The 13,588-nt window shown below is 43.8% G+C and overlaps 1 protein-coding gene across 3 annotated transcripts in view; it reads left to right on the forward strand.

Moving 5' to 3' along the window:
- MATN2 (matrilin 2) overlaps positions 1-13,026 on the forward strand; it is a 107,456-nt gene extending 94,430 nt beyond the window's left edge. For all 3 annotated transcript variants that reach the window (XM_073550438.1, XM_073550437.1, XM_073550436.1), the window contains 5 exons: positions 213-365; positions 3,350-3,391; positions 3,727-3,813; positions 8,056-8,145; positions 12,100-13,026. In XM_073550438.1, the coding sequence (XP_073406539.1) occupies positions 213-365; positions 3,350-3,391; positions 3,727-3,813; positions 8,056-8,145; positions 12,100-12,155 (428 nt within the window). In that variant the 3' untranslated portion in view covers positions 12,156-13,026. The remainder of the gene's footprint in view (positions 1-212; positions 366-3,349; positions 3,392-3,726; positions 3,814-8,055; positions 8,146-12,099) is intronic.
- The last annotated feature ends 562 nt before the right edge of the window (positions 13,027-13,588 follow it).

Below are 13,588 nucleotides of genomic sequence, written 5' to 3' on the forward strand. Positions count from 1 at the left end.
CATCCTCCAGTGACTGTCTTTTTCCTATGGTGCAGCTCTGCGGTCGCACACGATGCAGCTGTCACAGTACGCAGCCCCTGTAGACACAGCGGTTTCTCGGCCCTGTGGGCCTCTTCAGTCGCTGACAGCTGTGGTCAGCGCAGGTCACTTGGAGGTTGGAGCAGATGTAATTGGCATGACATAATTCTGCAGTCTTCCTTCTGTCTCTCCAGGCATCACCATCTATGCTGTTGGAGTGGGCAAAGCCATTGACGAAGAGTTACAAGAAATTGCTTCATCGCCACAAGAGAAGCACGTTATTCATGCTGATGACTTCAGCTCCATGGGATACATCACTGAAAAATTAAAATCCAGCATCTGCGACGGTACGGTGTCTAAAACAGTGTAGAATTATTGCTATAAAGGTCCATGGTGCACTTTTTATCGTTACAGCCCTATTGCATGTATCATATGATTCCAATTAAGTAAGGTTATTAAAGGGAATGATCCATGGTAAGTGCACGGGTATAAATAGTGTCATAGCGAAACAAAGCAACAATTAGAATGTCATTTTGCGACTCATCTTCATTGGCTCATGCATTATCCCTTCTGTCTGCAGCTACCACTAGGGGGAGCTCACTGCATATGGAATCACACATCAGATATGGAACTCAGTGGGTTGTAAAAATCTCTGTTCAATGAGCTCCCCCTAGTGGTGACTACAAGAAAACACTAAAGGGTTATTCCCATCTTCATAAATGGGTATAGACAGTTCTTGTAAAAAAAAAAAAAAAAAAGCAATTATTCAATTTACTGCTTTTTAAAATTTTCAGACGTTCTTGATATATTAAAGCTTTCCTTTTATTTACTGCTCGTTGCCTTGGAGACAGACCACTTCTGCCAAATAAGGAGAGCATGTGCAATGCTTACATGGTATTTTTTACTGAGCTTGTAAGCGCTGGCTAGGATTGCTGGAGCGCGCTGTTGCCTCCCATTCCTGGCCAGCTTAAAGGGTGGTCCGAAGTCCAGCTAGATATTTTGTAATATACTAGTATTAAAAATTCCTTATTGTTCCCTAACTACACTGTCTAAGATCTATATTAAATTTTTTCCTATTTCCTTTTAGATGATGTTTCATTTGAGAATCTCAGTGCATCGGGGGCAGAGGCTGCAGTCACTGTTGCAGCACCTGCCCCCTCCCTGAAAAAAAGCCTCATCAGTGACGCTCGTTTTAGGGGCTGTGCTCGTTCCTCTGTTGTCGGCTCAGATCGGTAATAATCAGCAGGCAGCAGAGCTGAGTCAGAGCATTCAGCATGTAGGAGACCAGTGATGTCACTAGCGGGTCAGCGCTCGTCTCCTGCACGCGGGGTATCGAGACTCCGCTCTGCTGCCTGCTGATTATTACTGATCTGAGCCGACAACAGAGTAGACGCTGTCACTGGGCGGATCGTATAATGCACAGCTTATAGGGCGGGATACAGGGACGAGCACAGCAGAGTAGACGCTGTCACTGGGCGGATCGTATAATGCACAGCTTATAGGGCGGGATACAGGGACGAGCACAGCAGAGTAGACGCTGTCACTGGGCGGATCGTATAATGCACAGCTTATAGGGCGGGATACAGGGACGAGCACAGCAGAGTAGACGCTGTCACTGGGCGGATCGTATCATGCACAGCTTATAGGGCGGGATACAGGGACGAGCACAGCCGCTGAAACGAGTGTCACTGATGAAGGTTCATTTCAAGTAGGGGGCAGGTGCTGTGACAGTGACCGCGGCCTCTACCCCCTGATGAAGCTTTGATTGAGTATTGATTATCAAGTGACACGCCATCACACAGGTGATAGGAAAAAAAAATAGAATGCTGGTAGATAGTGTCGTTAGGGAATTTTTAATACAAGTGGATTCCTGAATACCTGGAGCGCTTCCGATAATCAGCGGTTCGGTGCCGCAGCTGCATGTGTCACGGCTGTGTGACAGTCACAGCACAGGCATGGACATCTTGTTTGTTGGATTCTCCATGCCTGTGCTGTGACTGTCACACAGCCGTGACACATGCAGCTGCAGCGCCGAACCGCTGATTATCGGGAGCGCTCCAGGTATCCGGGTTATTCAGTAAGCGCTATAGTTATTTGGATTACTTCCTATCCGAAGCTATGCGATCATCCCTAATAAACATTAAATTGCGTAAGTGATTGTATACCATTCAACAATACCAATAGATGAAGATGAAAATCACCTTTTACGACCATGGAAGCAGAGGAATCGGCTTTTTGCAGAGACAGTAAGTTACCTCTTATCCATAAGATGGGGATAACTTACTGATCTTTGGTAGTCTAAATGCTGGGACTCCCGATGATCCAGAGGACAGGGCTCTGGAACCTAGGAACTTGTCTTGAATATAGTGTAGGTGCAAATGCTCCGATATCCGCTCCATTCAATGTCTGTGGGACTGCCAGAGAAAGACGAGTGTATTCTCGGCATCACTGGAAGTCCCTGTGGTCAGATCCCCAGCGATCAGTAGCTTCTCCCCTACCCATAGGATAATTAGAGGCTAATCCATTATACCAGGAGAACTCCCGTTGCCAGGATTGTCACAGGGGGTTCTGAGACAATACAGACACATAGTGATGACTGCTCTGCTCCGTATGTCACTTATTGGAGCAGCTGCTTATGCTCCAGAGCTGCTTTTCCCACTGTCAATCGTATTAGCCGTATCTGAGTTTATGGCTCGTTCAGTGTCTGTATTGGGGATGCACTCGAGATCAATAATCAGTAACACTCACATAGAATCATACAATCATAGAATCGTAGAGTTGGAAGGGACCTCCTGGGCCATCTGGTCCAACCCCCTGCTCAAAGCAGGATTCGCTAAATCATCCCAGTCAGATGTCTGTCCAGCCTCTGTTTGAAGACTTCCATTGAAGGAGAACGCACCACTTCTAGTGGCAGCCTGTTCCACTCATTGATAACTGTCAAAAAGTTTTTTCTAATATCTAATCTGTGTCTCCTCCCATTCAGTTTCATCCCATTGTCTCTAGTCTTTCCTTGTGCAAATGAGAATAAAGATGATCCTTCTACAATGTGACAGCCCTTGAGATATTTGTAGACAGCTATTAAGTCTCCTCTCAGTCTTCTCTTTTGCAAACTAAACATCACAAAGCATAAACTGTTTCAACAAGCAACACAAATAGTTTCTCTTTTTATTTCCATTCATTTCATTGGGTACCAACATCTCCCACAAAATTATCATGAGGTTTTATGTTTTTTTTTGAAGAATGCTTTAATAACTGACATAACAACATGTGGCATATGGAATTTTCTAAGAGTCAGAAATAATGAAAAAACTAAACTTTGTTTTTTCTTTAGGTTGGAGCAATTGGAAAACCCCTGCTGACCTCTCCAACCAAGGTGAGAACCGGAGAATGCTCTATTGTACTTATTACAATTGCAGAGTCACACTGGCTGCAGAGATTTGCCAATTCCCTGGCAGATGCCCCCTAAACTACCAAATGTGGGGGGTTGCAATGTAGTTTTGAGGTTTGTGGTATGTCAGAAAATAGGCGGAGAGGCCCAGGTCCATCCCTGTTCCAAGAAGCCACCACCTCTGGTTGTGGGAATTTCAAACAGTTTTTAAAACACATAGCACATGTGGTTTCAAGGCATGTCATACAGTTTGGGGGGCAAATTGCACCTGAAGTCTGGCGCTTTCTACATAGTACATCTTTCCCCTTCTTGTCTTTCAGAATTTTCCTCCGAACTAAAAGGAGAGAGCAGTGAAATCACAGTATCCTGTTCCATGTCTGCCATCAAATTCATGGCTCAAGCAGAAGGTGAGATATGAATTAGATTGCTAACAGACAGACTGTCGAACAGCCATGAGACATGCAGCTGCGGGGACGGGAGCATAGTATTCGAGCACACCGAAGAAGACACTCTGTTAGCACCCGAGCATGGCGGGTACCAGCTTATCCCAGCATGCTCGCTCATCGCTATTGGCCACCCATGTTATACATCGATGTACAGGTCGGCTGGAGTGGACTCCACGTTCCAGCTCATGGAGGAGGCATAGGGCATGTGGACAGGGCTATTCTTTATAACATGATACCCCCCATTAGAATAAAGGTGTGAATACTTATTCTTATTTTTTTTTTTATCTTTCAATGGGTTGACCGTGATCATTTTTTTGCAGCTGTTGAAAATGATAAACTCCATAACACTCACCCATCTTTGCTCCTGTGCTGCCTTTCCACTGCTGCTCCGGCACCGGGTTGAACGGCCCGTGTGGTCTACATTAGCGGAGCTGCTGAGATCATGGTTTGGCGTCAGCGGTCATATGGGCAGTTTTTGCTGGGACTGGCATGGCGAATGTTATTTTTAACAGTCTCTTTGGAAAATCACAAATGCGATGGACAGTAAAAGATTGCTAATACTTTTTCACGCCTCATAGATACATCCATCGGTATTATGCTGACTCCTAATATAGCATTAGTGCATTAGTTGTAGGTTAGAGGCATCATCCAGCATCTGTATGTTGTAGCCCTTTCATATATACAGTATATTGTAGGGATTCATTTGCTCTGGTAGGCATTAGGTATTTGGCCTTAGGTAGCGTTCACACAGGCAATACCGCTTTGGTTCAAACATGTCCAGTTTTTATAGCTTTCCAAAGGTTGCACAGCAACAAAACAACTAAATCATTAACCTAAGTCCCCAGCCTTGTCCAGGCGCTAACTAAACGGTATAGACCCCGACTACCTCAGACACCACTAACTTAGGCTGGTTTCACACTTGCGTTTTTTTTGCGCTGTTTTTTTGCGCAAAAAACGCACGCGTTTTCTTTTCTATTCTTTACATGGGTGCGCATACACATGCGTTTGTACGCGTTTGTATGCGCATGCGTTTATTTGTAGTGTGTGCTCGGGCGCACAAAATGCATTCTGTTGCATTTTTTGAGCGTCCGACTTGCCCCCAAAAAACACATGCGCACGCAATGCGTTTTTTTTTCACCCAACCACCCATTAAAGACTATGGGTGTGCTGAAGTGCGCATGGTAATGCACACGTCAGCACAAAAAACGCGCACAAAACCGCAAAAAACGCATGATGCGTTATGTGCGTTTGCACGGGGAGCAGCGCAAAAAAAACCGCAAGTGTGAAAGTAGCCTTATTTATTGAAAGGGGTGTTCTAATTAATAGCAATTAGTGAGGTCATTCATTCTGTGAAGAAATAGGTGTCAATTATGGCCTTTATTTAAAGAAGGAGGGCAGTAAACGTTGTACCTGCTGGTTTTAGCCCTTGCTCGGTGAATAAAATGGGTCGTTCCAGACATTGTACCGAAGGAGAATGAACTTTGATCAAGAAGTTGATTGGAGAAGGGAAAACATATAAAGAAGTGCAGGAAATAATTGGCTGCAAAGCTAAAAAGATTTCCAATGCTTTAAAATGTAAAACAAAACCGGAAACACGTGGTAGCAAAAGAAATCCTGCCATCCGCATAGATCATAGAATACCAAAAATGGCGAAGAAGCATCCAATGGTGATCTCCAGAGAGATCAAAGAAGATCTTCAGTTACATGTTAGGGTGGTTTCACATTAGCGTTTCAGGGCACAGCGACGGCCTGCGCACGACCGCTGCTAAGCACCGCCCCCTGCCGCGCCTCCTCCGGTAGCTCCACCTACGGGCGCATGACGCTGCATGCGTCCTGCGTCCCCTATCTTTATCACTGGGGACGCAGGCCGTGCGCAGTATGCGTTTGGCAGCGCATGTGTCCTATTGACGGTGCGCCGAGCGCAACCAAATTGCGCCGTGCATCGAGTCTAAAGGCCGCAGACAGTTTGTGAGACGACCCATAAACACTGAATTCAAGCAGCAGTAACTATGAAGACCAGGTGCGGACCGGGACTGAAATTCAGTACTGGCATTTGAAATCACACAGGCCCATGCTGCCCCTGTCCAAAAGAACCAGATGGGATATATTACTAATATTACCCTGGATGGAGGAAAGCAAGATTTACTACAAGACCAATATTTCTAATGATTCCCGTGGCCTGCTGGGGTAAGTGACGGAGTCAGCGACTTTGTGCTCCGTCAAAACTCTTAACAGTATTGGCATCTTGAAAACACCGATTCTGTTAACAATGTAGCAGACAAGGCGTCTCACGACCAGACAGGCCCTTCTGGCATTTGCCAGAATTGCCAGATGGCCAGTCCAGTCCTGGTGAAGACTGTAAAGCATGGAGGTGCAAGCATAATGGCTTGGGGATGTTTCTCATACTATGGAGTTTGGCCCATGCACCGTGGACCAGTTTGCATATATCAAAATACTGGAAACGGTCAAGTTACCTTATGCTGAAGAAGAAATGCCCTTGATATGGGTGTTTAAGCAGGACAACAACCTCAAACATACCATCACGGGGGCAGCATGCAAAAATCCTTGTACTTACAGCCTTGTCTGAGGAATGTTCTGCCTCACTCACAAGTCATTAAAATTCGCTGCTGGTATCTCCCTTTGCAGTTGCCAACCAATGAAGTCCCAGATGTGATCGATGGCAGCCTAATTTGGAGATGCTGCAGTCCATGGTGGTACATTTAGGAAAAGCAGGCTGCTAAAAGCCACTTCTTGAACCAAATCAGTGACATAGGAGCTCCGGGAGTTGCTGACTTGATTTATGATGAGATCAGCGGGTTGGTGACACAACAGATGCACTCACTCCTGTGATAAAACAAGCAGGGAAATGTGTTCTGTGTGGTCTGAATACCCACTTATCATAAGTTAATTATGTTTCCTTCCGTGGTATAAGCGCCAACCATACACTGAAACGGCTCTGCATGGTTAACACAGAAAATAAGTCAGTACATAGCATATAAGATTATTTCAGCACAGATATATTTTTTAATACCTCTAAGACACATCTGGAACTTACTATTATTCCAGGCTTTTTTAACTAAAATGTGCTTTGTTCTACAAACTCTTTAACATGTTTATCGATGATGTGCTTTACATATATTTTTACAACTTTTTCTTCTTGGCGTTGTAAAAATATTTAGATATGAGAGTCCTCAGTGGTTGTAATTTCAATGTTGAGGAGTGTTAATATGTACAATTGGAGGATCATGAAAATTATAATCCCCACTAATTAGGAACCATGTAATAATTTACGTTTACGGCAGGACCAGGTAGACCTGCCCACCTGCAACATTGGTCAAACAAGTTTGTTTCAATTGGCCACCGTGGTGCATGGAATTATGATCACATACTACTTGCTGCATCATCTGGCCGTGTCCTTAAAGGGGTTGTACTAAGTTTGGAAGTTATCCCTATTCATAGAGGATTCACTATCGCTGGATGTCTGGGACCTCTACTGATCCTCAAGACTCCCATGTAAATGAAGCGGTGGTCCATCATGAGCACTGCCGCTCCGTTCATTTTTATGGGAGTGCTTTGCTATCACCGTCGGTACGATAAAGAATAAATGGACCATCAGTGCTCATGATCGGCCACCACTGCATTCAAATGGGGCTGTAACGAGGCCCAGTTCACGGTCGTGGGGGTATCTGCTGTTGGGTCCCTATCGATCGGGAAGTTATCCCCTTTTTCGGGATAGGAGATAACTGCTAATCTTGGAACAATCCCTTTAATTATTGTCCTGAGTTCTCTTATATGCCTGTCTTGTCTCTAAAAGTAATCTGTCACCAGGTTTTGTATACCCCACCTGACAGCAGCATAATGCAGGGACACAGACCGTGATTCCAGTGATTTATCACTTACTGGGCTGCTTAGTGAAGTATTAATCAAATCCCGGTTTTATCTGCTGCAGATCTAGCAGTTGTCTAAATGCATTATAACCCCCGACAACACCTCTGAAGGGAAGTTTTCTGTGTACACTGTACAGAAAGCAGCCTAGAAAGTGACACATCGCTGGGATCAGGGTTTCTGCCCTTATATTCTGCTATTCTCAGATTAGGCATTAAAAAAAATAACCTGGTGTAAAATTCTGTTTAAGATATTTTACCATTAGTAAAAGTCAGCTTTGGTTCTGATGTATCCTCTTTAATGTATTTTTCATGTTAGAAAAAGCTGATGAAGAGCGATGCCAGTGTAAGAACATTATGGAGTTTCAATACAATTCAAACGAAGAAGTCCGAAAGCTAACAGAGCAGTATATCCTTTACAGTTCTGCCGTGTTTGTCCTTTTTGTAATGTCGGCCTTTTTCAATAAGTGATAGATATGTCCTTTTTTTGATACAATGGATCAGTCGGGCCTCCTATCCTCCCATATCCGAGCTATCACAGGAGGGAGGAAACGCTAAACTTCGCCAGCCAGTTTTCACTGTGATTTGATATAATATTTTCATGTAATCTGTTTATCTGCTGTCAGGACTCTTAGAAAAAGCCTGAGAGTCCTGCACCCCTCCATCACTATATTGTTTGACAGCTCTACAGTCTCGTACGAAAAAACTGTCTATTACTCAGTGTGGGAGGGAAAGCTGGACTCATGGCTTTCGCTTAGGAGTCCTGGCAATAGATCACTGATCTCCGCTTCCTGCAAACTGACAGGTAGGTCTCCTGTGCTACCCTGACAGATCATCTGTAAAAGCTTACAAGAGATTCTGAAGCAATTTCTTAAAGGCAGCGTGGCACTTTCTAAGAAGTAAAGTCCAGCCTACATATGTGATGGGATGATGTAATCTTCGATGATCCCCTGTAAATCATTAGGTCCATGAAAGATGCCTGAGGTACACATGGAGATGCTACCGACATGCCAACAGAAGGGCAAACTATATAGAGGAGATCATTCATGATGATTGCTGGCTGTAGAACGAGTAGTGATCAGCTTTCTAGATCATCAGTCAGCACTCGTTTATTTGCCCGTGTAATAGAGTTCTTTGGACTATCAGTAAGGCCAGGCTGGCATCTGAATTACTAATTGATCAGAAATTGACTGACATTTGTTATGTTTGCTTTTAAATCTATAACTATCCTAATCTACAGAAAGATAAAATGAGAAATCTTGCAATTTTCACATTGGCCAGTTTAGACTCACGCTACATGTTCTTTTCAGGAGTCTCATTATCGTCACAGCCAGGATCACCATGACAGGTTACACATCTATACCCAGCTGATAAAGCAGGATCCACTAATTACATAGACGATGTCAGAGCTGACCCTGCTCCCCTCCCCTTCACAATGGCCTTTGCACACGCTCATTAGATGTTTCAGTACAAAAGGTAGAGTCAAAGTCTTTTCATTGCTGCTAATGTTCATGTGAATTTCCTGAAAGAGCAGGGAGTATAAATCTATACTAGCTCCAGTGGCCAGTGTGAAAATTGCAAGAATTCTAATTTTTAATTCAGAATATAGGAAGAATAAAGAAGTCATTTTAAAAAAAAAAAACATACTTGAAAACTATTGAAATGGATGTATTTGTATAACTTCACTTGCTTTCGAGGCTGTCCTTGTCCAAGCAAAGTTCACTGCTAGGAATCTATAGAGGACAACCATTCACATGGAATTGAGACTGTATGGGGGCACGCCCTGTGCAGACGAAAACCTCTGCATACATGACATTTAATGGGGCGCTAACAGTCTGGCTTATGAGACCCCCCCACCAATCCTAAGAACGGAGAACACAAAATCCCACTTGTGAATGAAGCAGTAGTGAGCTTGTGCCACCACCAATCCTATAGACAGTAATGGAAAGATGGCTCACTACCACTCGCTTCACACAGGAGCGTTTGGGACCCCCACTCTTGTTATTGGTGCGCAGAGACGTAACTTGAAGTTTGTGGGTACTAATGCAAACTTTCCAATCGATGTGTCCCACATAACCTCTTATATACAGCATTAGCCCCCACATAGCCTTTTATATACAGTATGCAGCCTTAAATACAACGCGCGTCCCACGTAACCCCTGATATATAGCATATGCCCCATTTAGCCCACTATATACAGCATGTGCCCATCGTAACCCTCTATATACAGCACAAGCCCCCACCTAGCCTCTTATATACAGCATGATCCCCACATTGCCCACTATATACATGCAAATATCCTATATGCATTGAAAACACCACCACATACCTCACTCCCCCGGCCCTCTGCTCTCTCTGATGCAATGATTCTCCACAGTGCACAGCTGATGCGATAAAATGGTGTAATGGCGACTGCTGATTCGCATGCTGATTGGTGGAAGATGGAGCCAGTGGCACTGTCCTCCACCAGTATATTCACCGTTGTCTGCATCCCGAGGATGCGGAGAGTGGTGACAGCGAGCTGCATTGGCGGATTGACGGCGGGCATGGTATGGACCATAGGCCACTGTTGCAGCCCTTTGGCTGTCTTGGTCCGCAGACTGGACTGGAACAGCCAGAGGGCCGGATGTGTCCTGCGGGCCGCAATTTACCCAGATCTGGTTTAGAGAAATGGGAATGCAAATAACTCCTGAGCTCCACTGCAAAATCTGCAACAGGTCCCAACTATTACGCATCATTTATACAAGTGCTTCTCACAAAATTAGAATATCATCAAAAAGTTAATTTATTTCAGTTCCTCAATACAAAAAGTGAATCTCATATATTATATAGAGTCATTACACACAGTGATGTATTCCAAGTGTTTATTTCTGTTAATGTTGGCGATTATGGCTTACAGCCAATGAAAACTCAAGTCATTATCTCAGTAAATTAGAATACTTTATACCACCCAACTGAAAAATGATTTTAAAATCCGAAATGTTGGCCTACTGAAATGTATGTTCAGTAAATGCTCTCAATACTTGGTTGGGGCACCTTTTACATCAATTACTGCATCAATGCGGCGTGGCATGGAGGCGATCAGCCTGTAGCACTGCTGAGGGGTTATGGAAGCCCAGGTTGCTTTGATAGCAGCCTTCAGCTCGTCTGCATTGTTGGGTCTGGTGTCTCTCATCTTCCTCCTGACAATTCCCCATAGATTCTCTATGGGGTTAAGGTCATGCGAGTTTGCTGGCGAATCAAGCACAGTGATACTGTGGCTTTTACACCAGGTATTGGTACTTTTGGCAGTGTGGACAGGGTCCAAGTCCTGCTGGAGAATGACATTTCCATCTCCATAAAGCTTGTCGGCAGAGGGAAGCATGAAGTGCTATATTTCCTGGTAGACGGCTGCGCTGACTTTGGTCTTAATAAAACAGTGAACCTACACCAGCAGATGACATGGCTTCCCAAACCATCACCGATTGTGGAGACTTCACACTAGACCTCCTGCAGCTTGGATTGTGGCCTCTCCACTCTTCCTCCAGACTCTGGGAGCGCGATTTCCAAATGAAATGCAAAATTTACTTTCTTCTGAAAACACCTTGGACCACTGAGCAACAGTCCAGTTCTTCTTCTCCTTGGCCCAGGTAAGACGCTTCTGGCATAGCCTATTGGTCATGAGCGGCTTGATACAAGGAATGCGACACTTGTAGCCCATGTCCTGGATACGTCTGTGTGTGGTGGCTCTTGAAGCAATGACTCCGGCAGCAGTCCACTCCATGTGAATCTCCCCCAAATTTTTGAATGGCCTTTTCTTAATCCTTTCAAGTCTGTGATTATCCTGGTTGCTTGTGCACCTTTTTCTCCCACACTTTTTCCTTCCACTCAACTTTCCATTAATATGCTTGGATACAGCACTCTGTGAACAACCGGCATCTTTAGCAATGTCCTTTTGTGGCTTACCCTCCTTGTGGAGTGTGTCAGTGACTGCCTTCTGGACATGTCAGGTCAGCAGTCTTCCCCATGAAACAGACTAATGGACCTTATTAAAAACTTAAGAAGACTTTGCAGGTGTTTTTTGTTAATGATTCTAATCTACTGAGATAATGACTTTTGGATTTTCATTGGCTGTAAGCCATCAACATTAACAGAAATAAACACGTGAAATAGATCACTCTGTGTGTAATGACTCTATATATGAGATTCACTTTTTATATTGAAGAACTGAAATAAATTAACTTTTTGATGATATTCTAATTTAGTGAGAAGCACCTGTAGCAACTGACCTCTTGAAATTTGATATTTTGGGCCGATGAAGTTCTAGTTTGAGAGGCTAGAGATGACAAACGCTTTACAAGTAGATTTCTTGACATGAACCCACTACAGCAGATTACACGACGGATGGAAGAATTGGAAAATCGAGTAGGACAAAGATAGCAGATTGGACCTGGACTGTACAGAGGATATAACATTAGTTCTCCATAGGATGGAAGCAAACTATTCCAAGCAAGCGACCATCTGGACATGAGCAAAATGTATAAAGTACAGAAATGTTTATTTATATTCGCATGTTTGACGAGAGTATATAGAGTTTTTGTCAATTTTCTGGGGACCCAAATGTAAAATTCTGTAAAAACAGAAGAGCGTGGACTGCAAAGTCTAGTTCTGTAATTTCAAGAAGTTACCGTACATTGTTTTACAAAATATTAAATGGTAAACTGTTTGTAATAATGAGTGTCACTGGGTTCCTTCTGTGTCATCAGGACTAGACTTGTCCACATTTGTTCCCTCTTATTCGGCAAGCTATAGCGCTTACCGTATAAGCTGAAGAGGGAACCCGGCTTCCTGGATCGCTCCGGCTGGTCATCTCCGCAGCTGCATGTGTCGCTGATGTGTCACAACACATGCATGGAGAATCCAACAAACAGGCTCTCCATGCATGTGCTGTGACACAGCTGCAGTGCTGATCGGCCGGCGCGATCCAGGAAGCCAGGTTCCCTCTGCAGCTTATTCGGTAAGCTCTATAGCTTGCCGAATAAGAGTGACCCCGAACAATTTCGCTCAACTCTAATCAGGACCCTTAGTACTATTACACTTTGTATACAAGGTATCACTATCTTACCAATGAGAAGCTCCATTGATACAGGAAAACTTCTTGGCACACCTGAGATGTCACACGAAGCGTACCCTCTGCCTCCCCCCATACACATGCACGCTTGGGGGTGTTTCTAGGCTATGGGCACCTCTGACTTCCTTATGCGAGGGGTAACTTTTAGTTAATAAAATTGAACCAAGTTTCAGTCCACAATCTTCATTTCTCATTCATTTTTAGACCCGCTGATATAAATTATGCATGGTGCAAGTTTTTTTTTTTTTTTTTTTTTAAATTGTTGGGAGACTTTCCCAATAATGTAATGAGTTGTGTGTATCCAGAATACTGTTGTCTTCATTACATCTGTCATCAGAAAAGATATAACACTTTATGTAAAGGAGTAAAGTCTGGAGGCACAACGCGCATCGGTGTGACGTTACTATGCTGCGTCTCATGTGTTAACCTTGTAGACTAGATGGACGGACCACGATCCTGGGAAGACACAAGATTATAATCCACGATATATGGTGGATAAAGGGATGACCCGTACATATCCTAAATTAATTTAGGGTATGATGAGTAGCTACACATGACAGCATTTGTGAACATTGCTTTTGTACGTATATGATTGTATTTTTTTTATTGGCCAATGAGCTAGTAAATGTTCTTTTTCTTTTTATAATGAATGCAACTTTATATAGATGGGCAACTAAAATAACTCGCACTTCAATTTTTAAGATCTAACGTGCCATTTCAGATCTGGAGGTTTGTCGTTTAT

The sequence above is a fragment of the Dendrobates tinctorius genome, unplaced genomic scaffold, assembly GCF_039654945.1.
Source record: "Dendrobates tinctorius isolate UK_male_01 unplaced genomic scaffold, ASM3965494v1 ptg000165l, whole genome shotgun sequence".
NCBI lineage: Eukaryota > Metazoa > Chordata > Amphibia > Anura > Dendrobatidae > Dendrobates > Dendrobates tinctorius.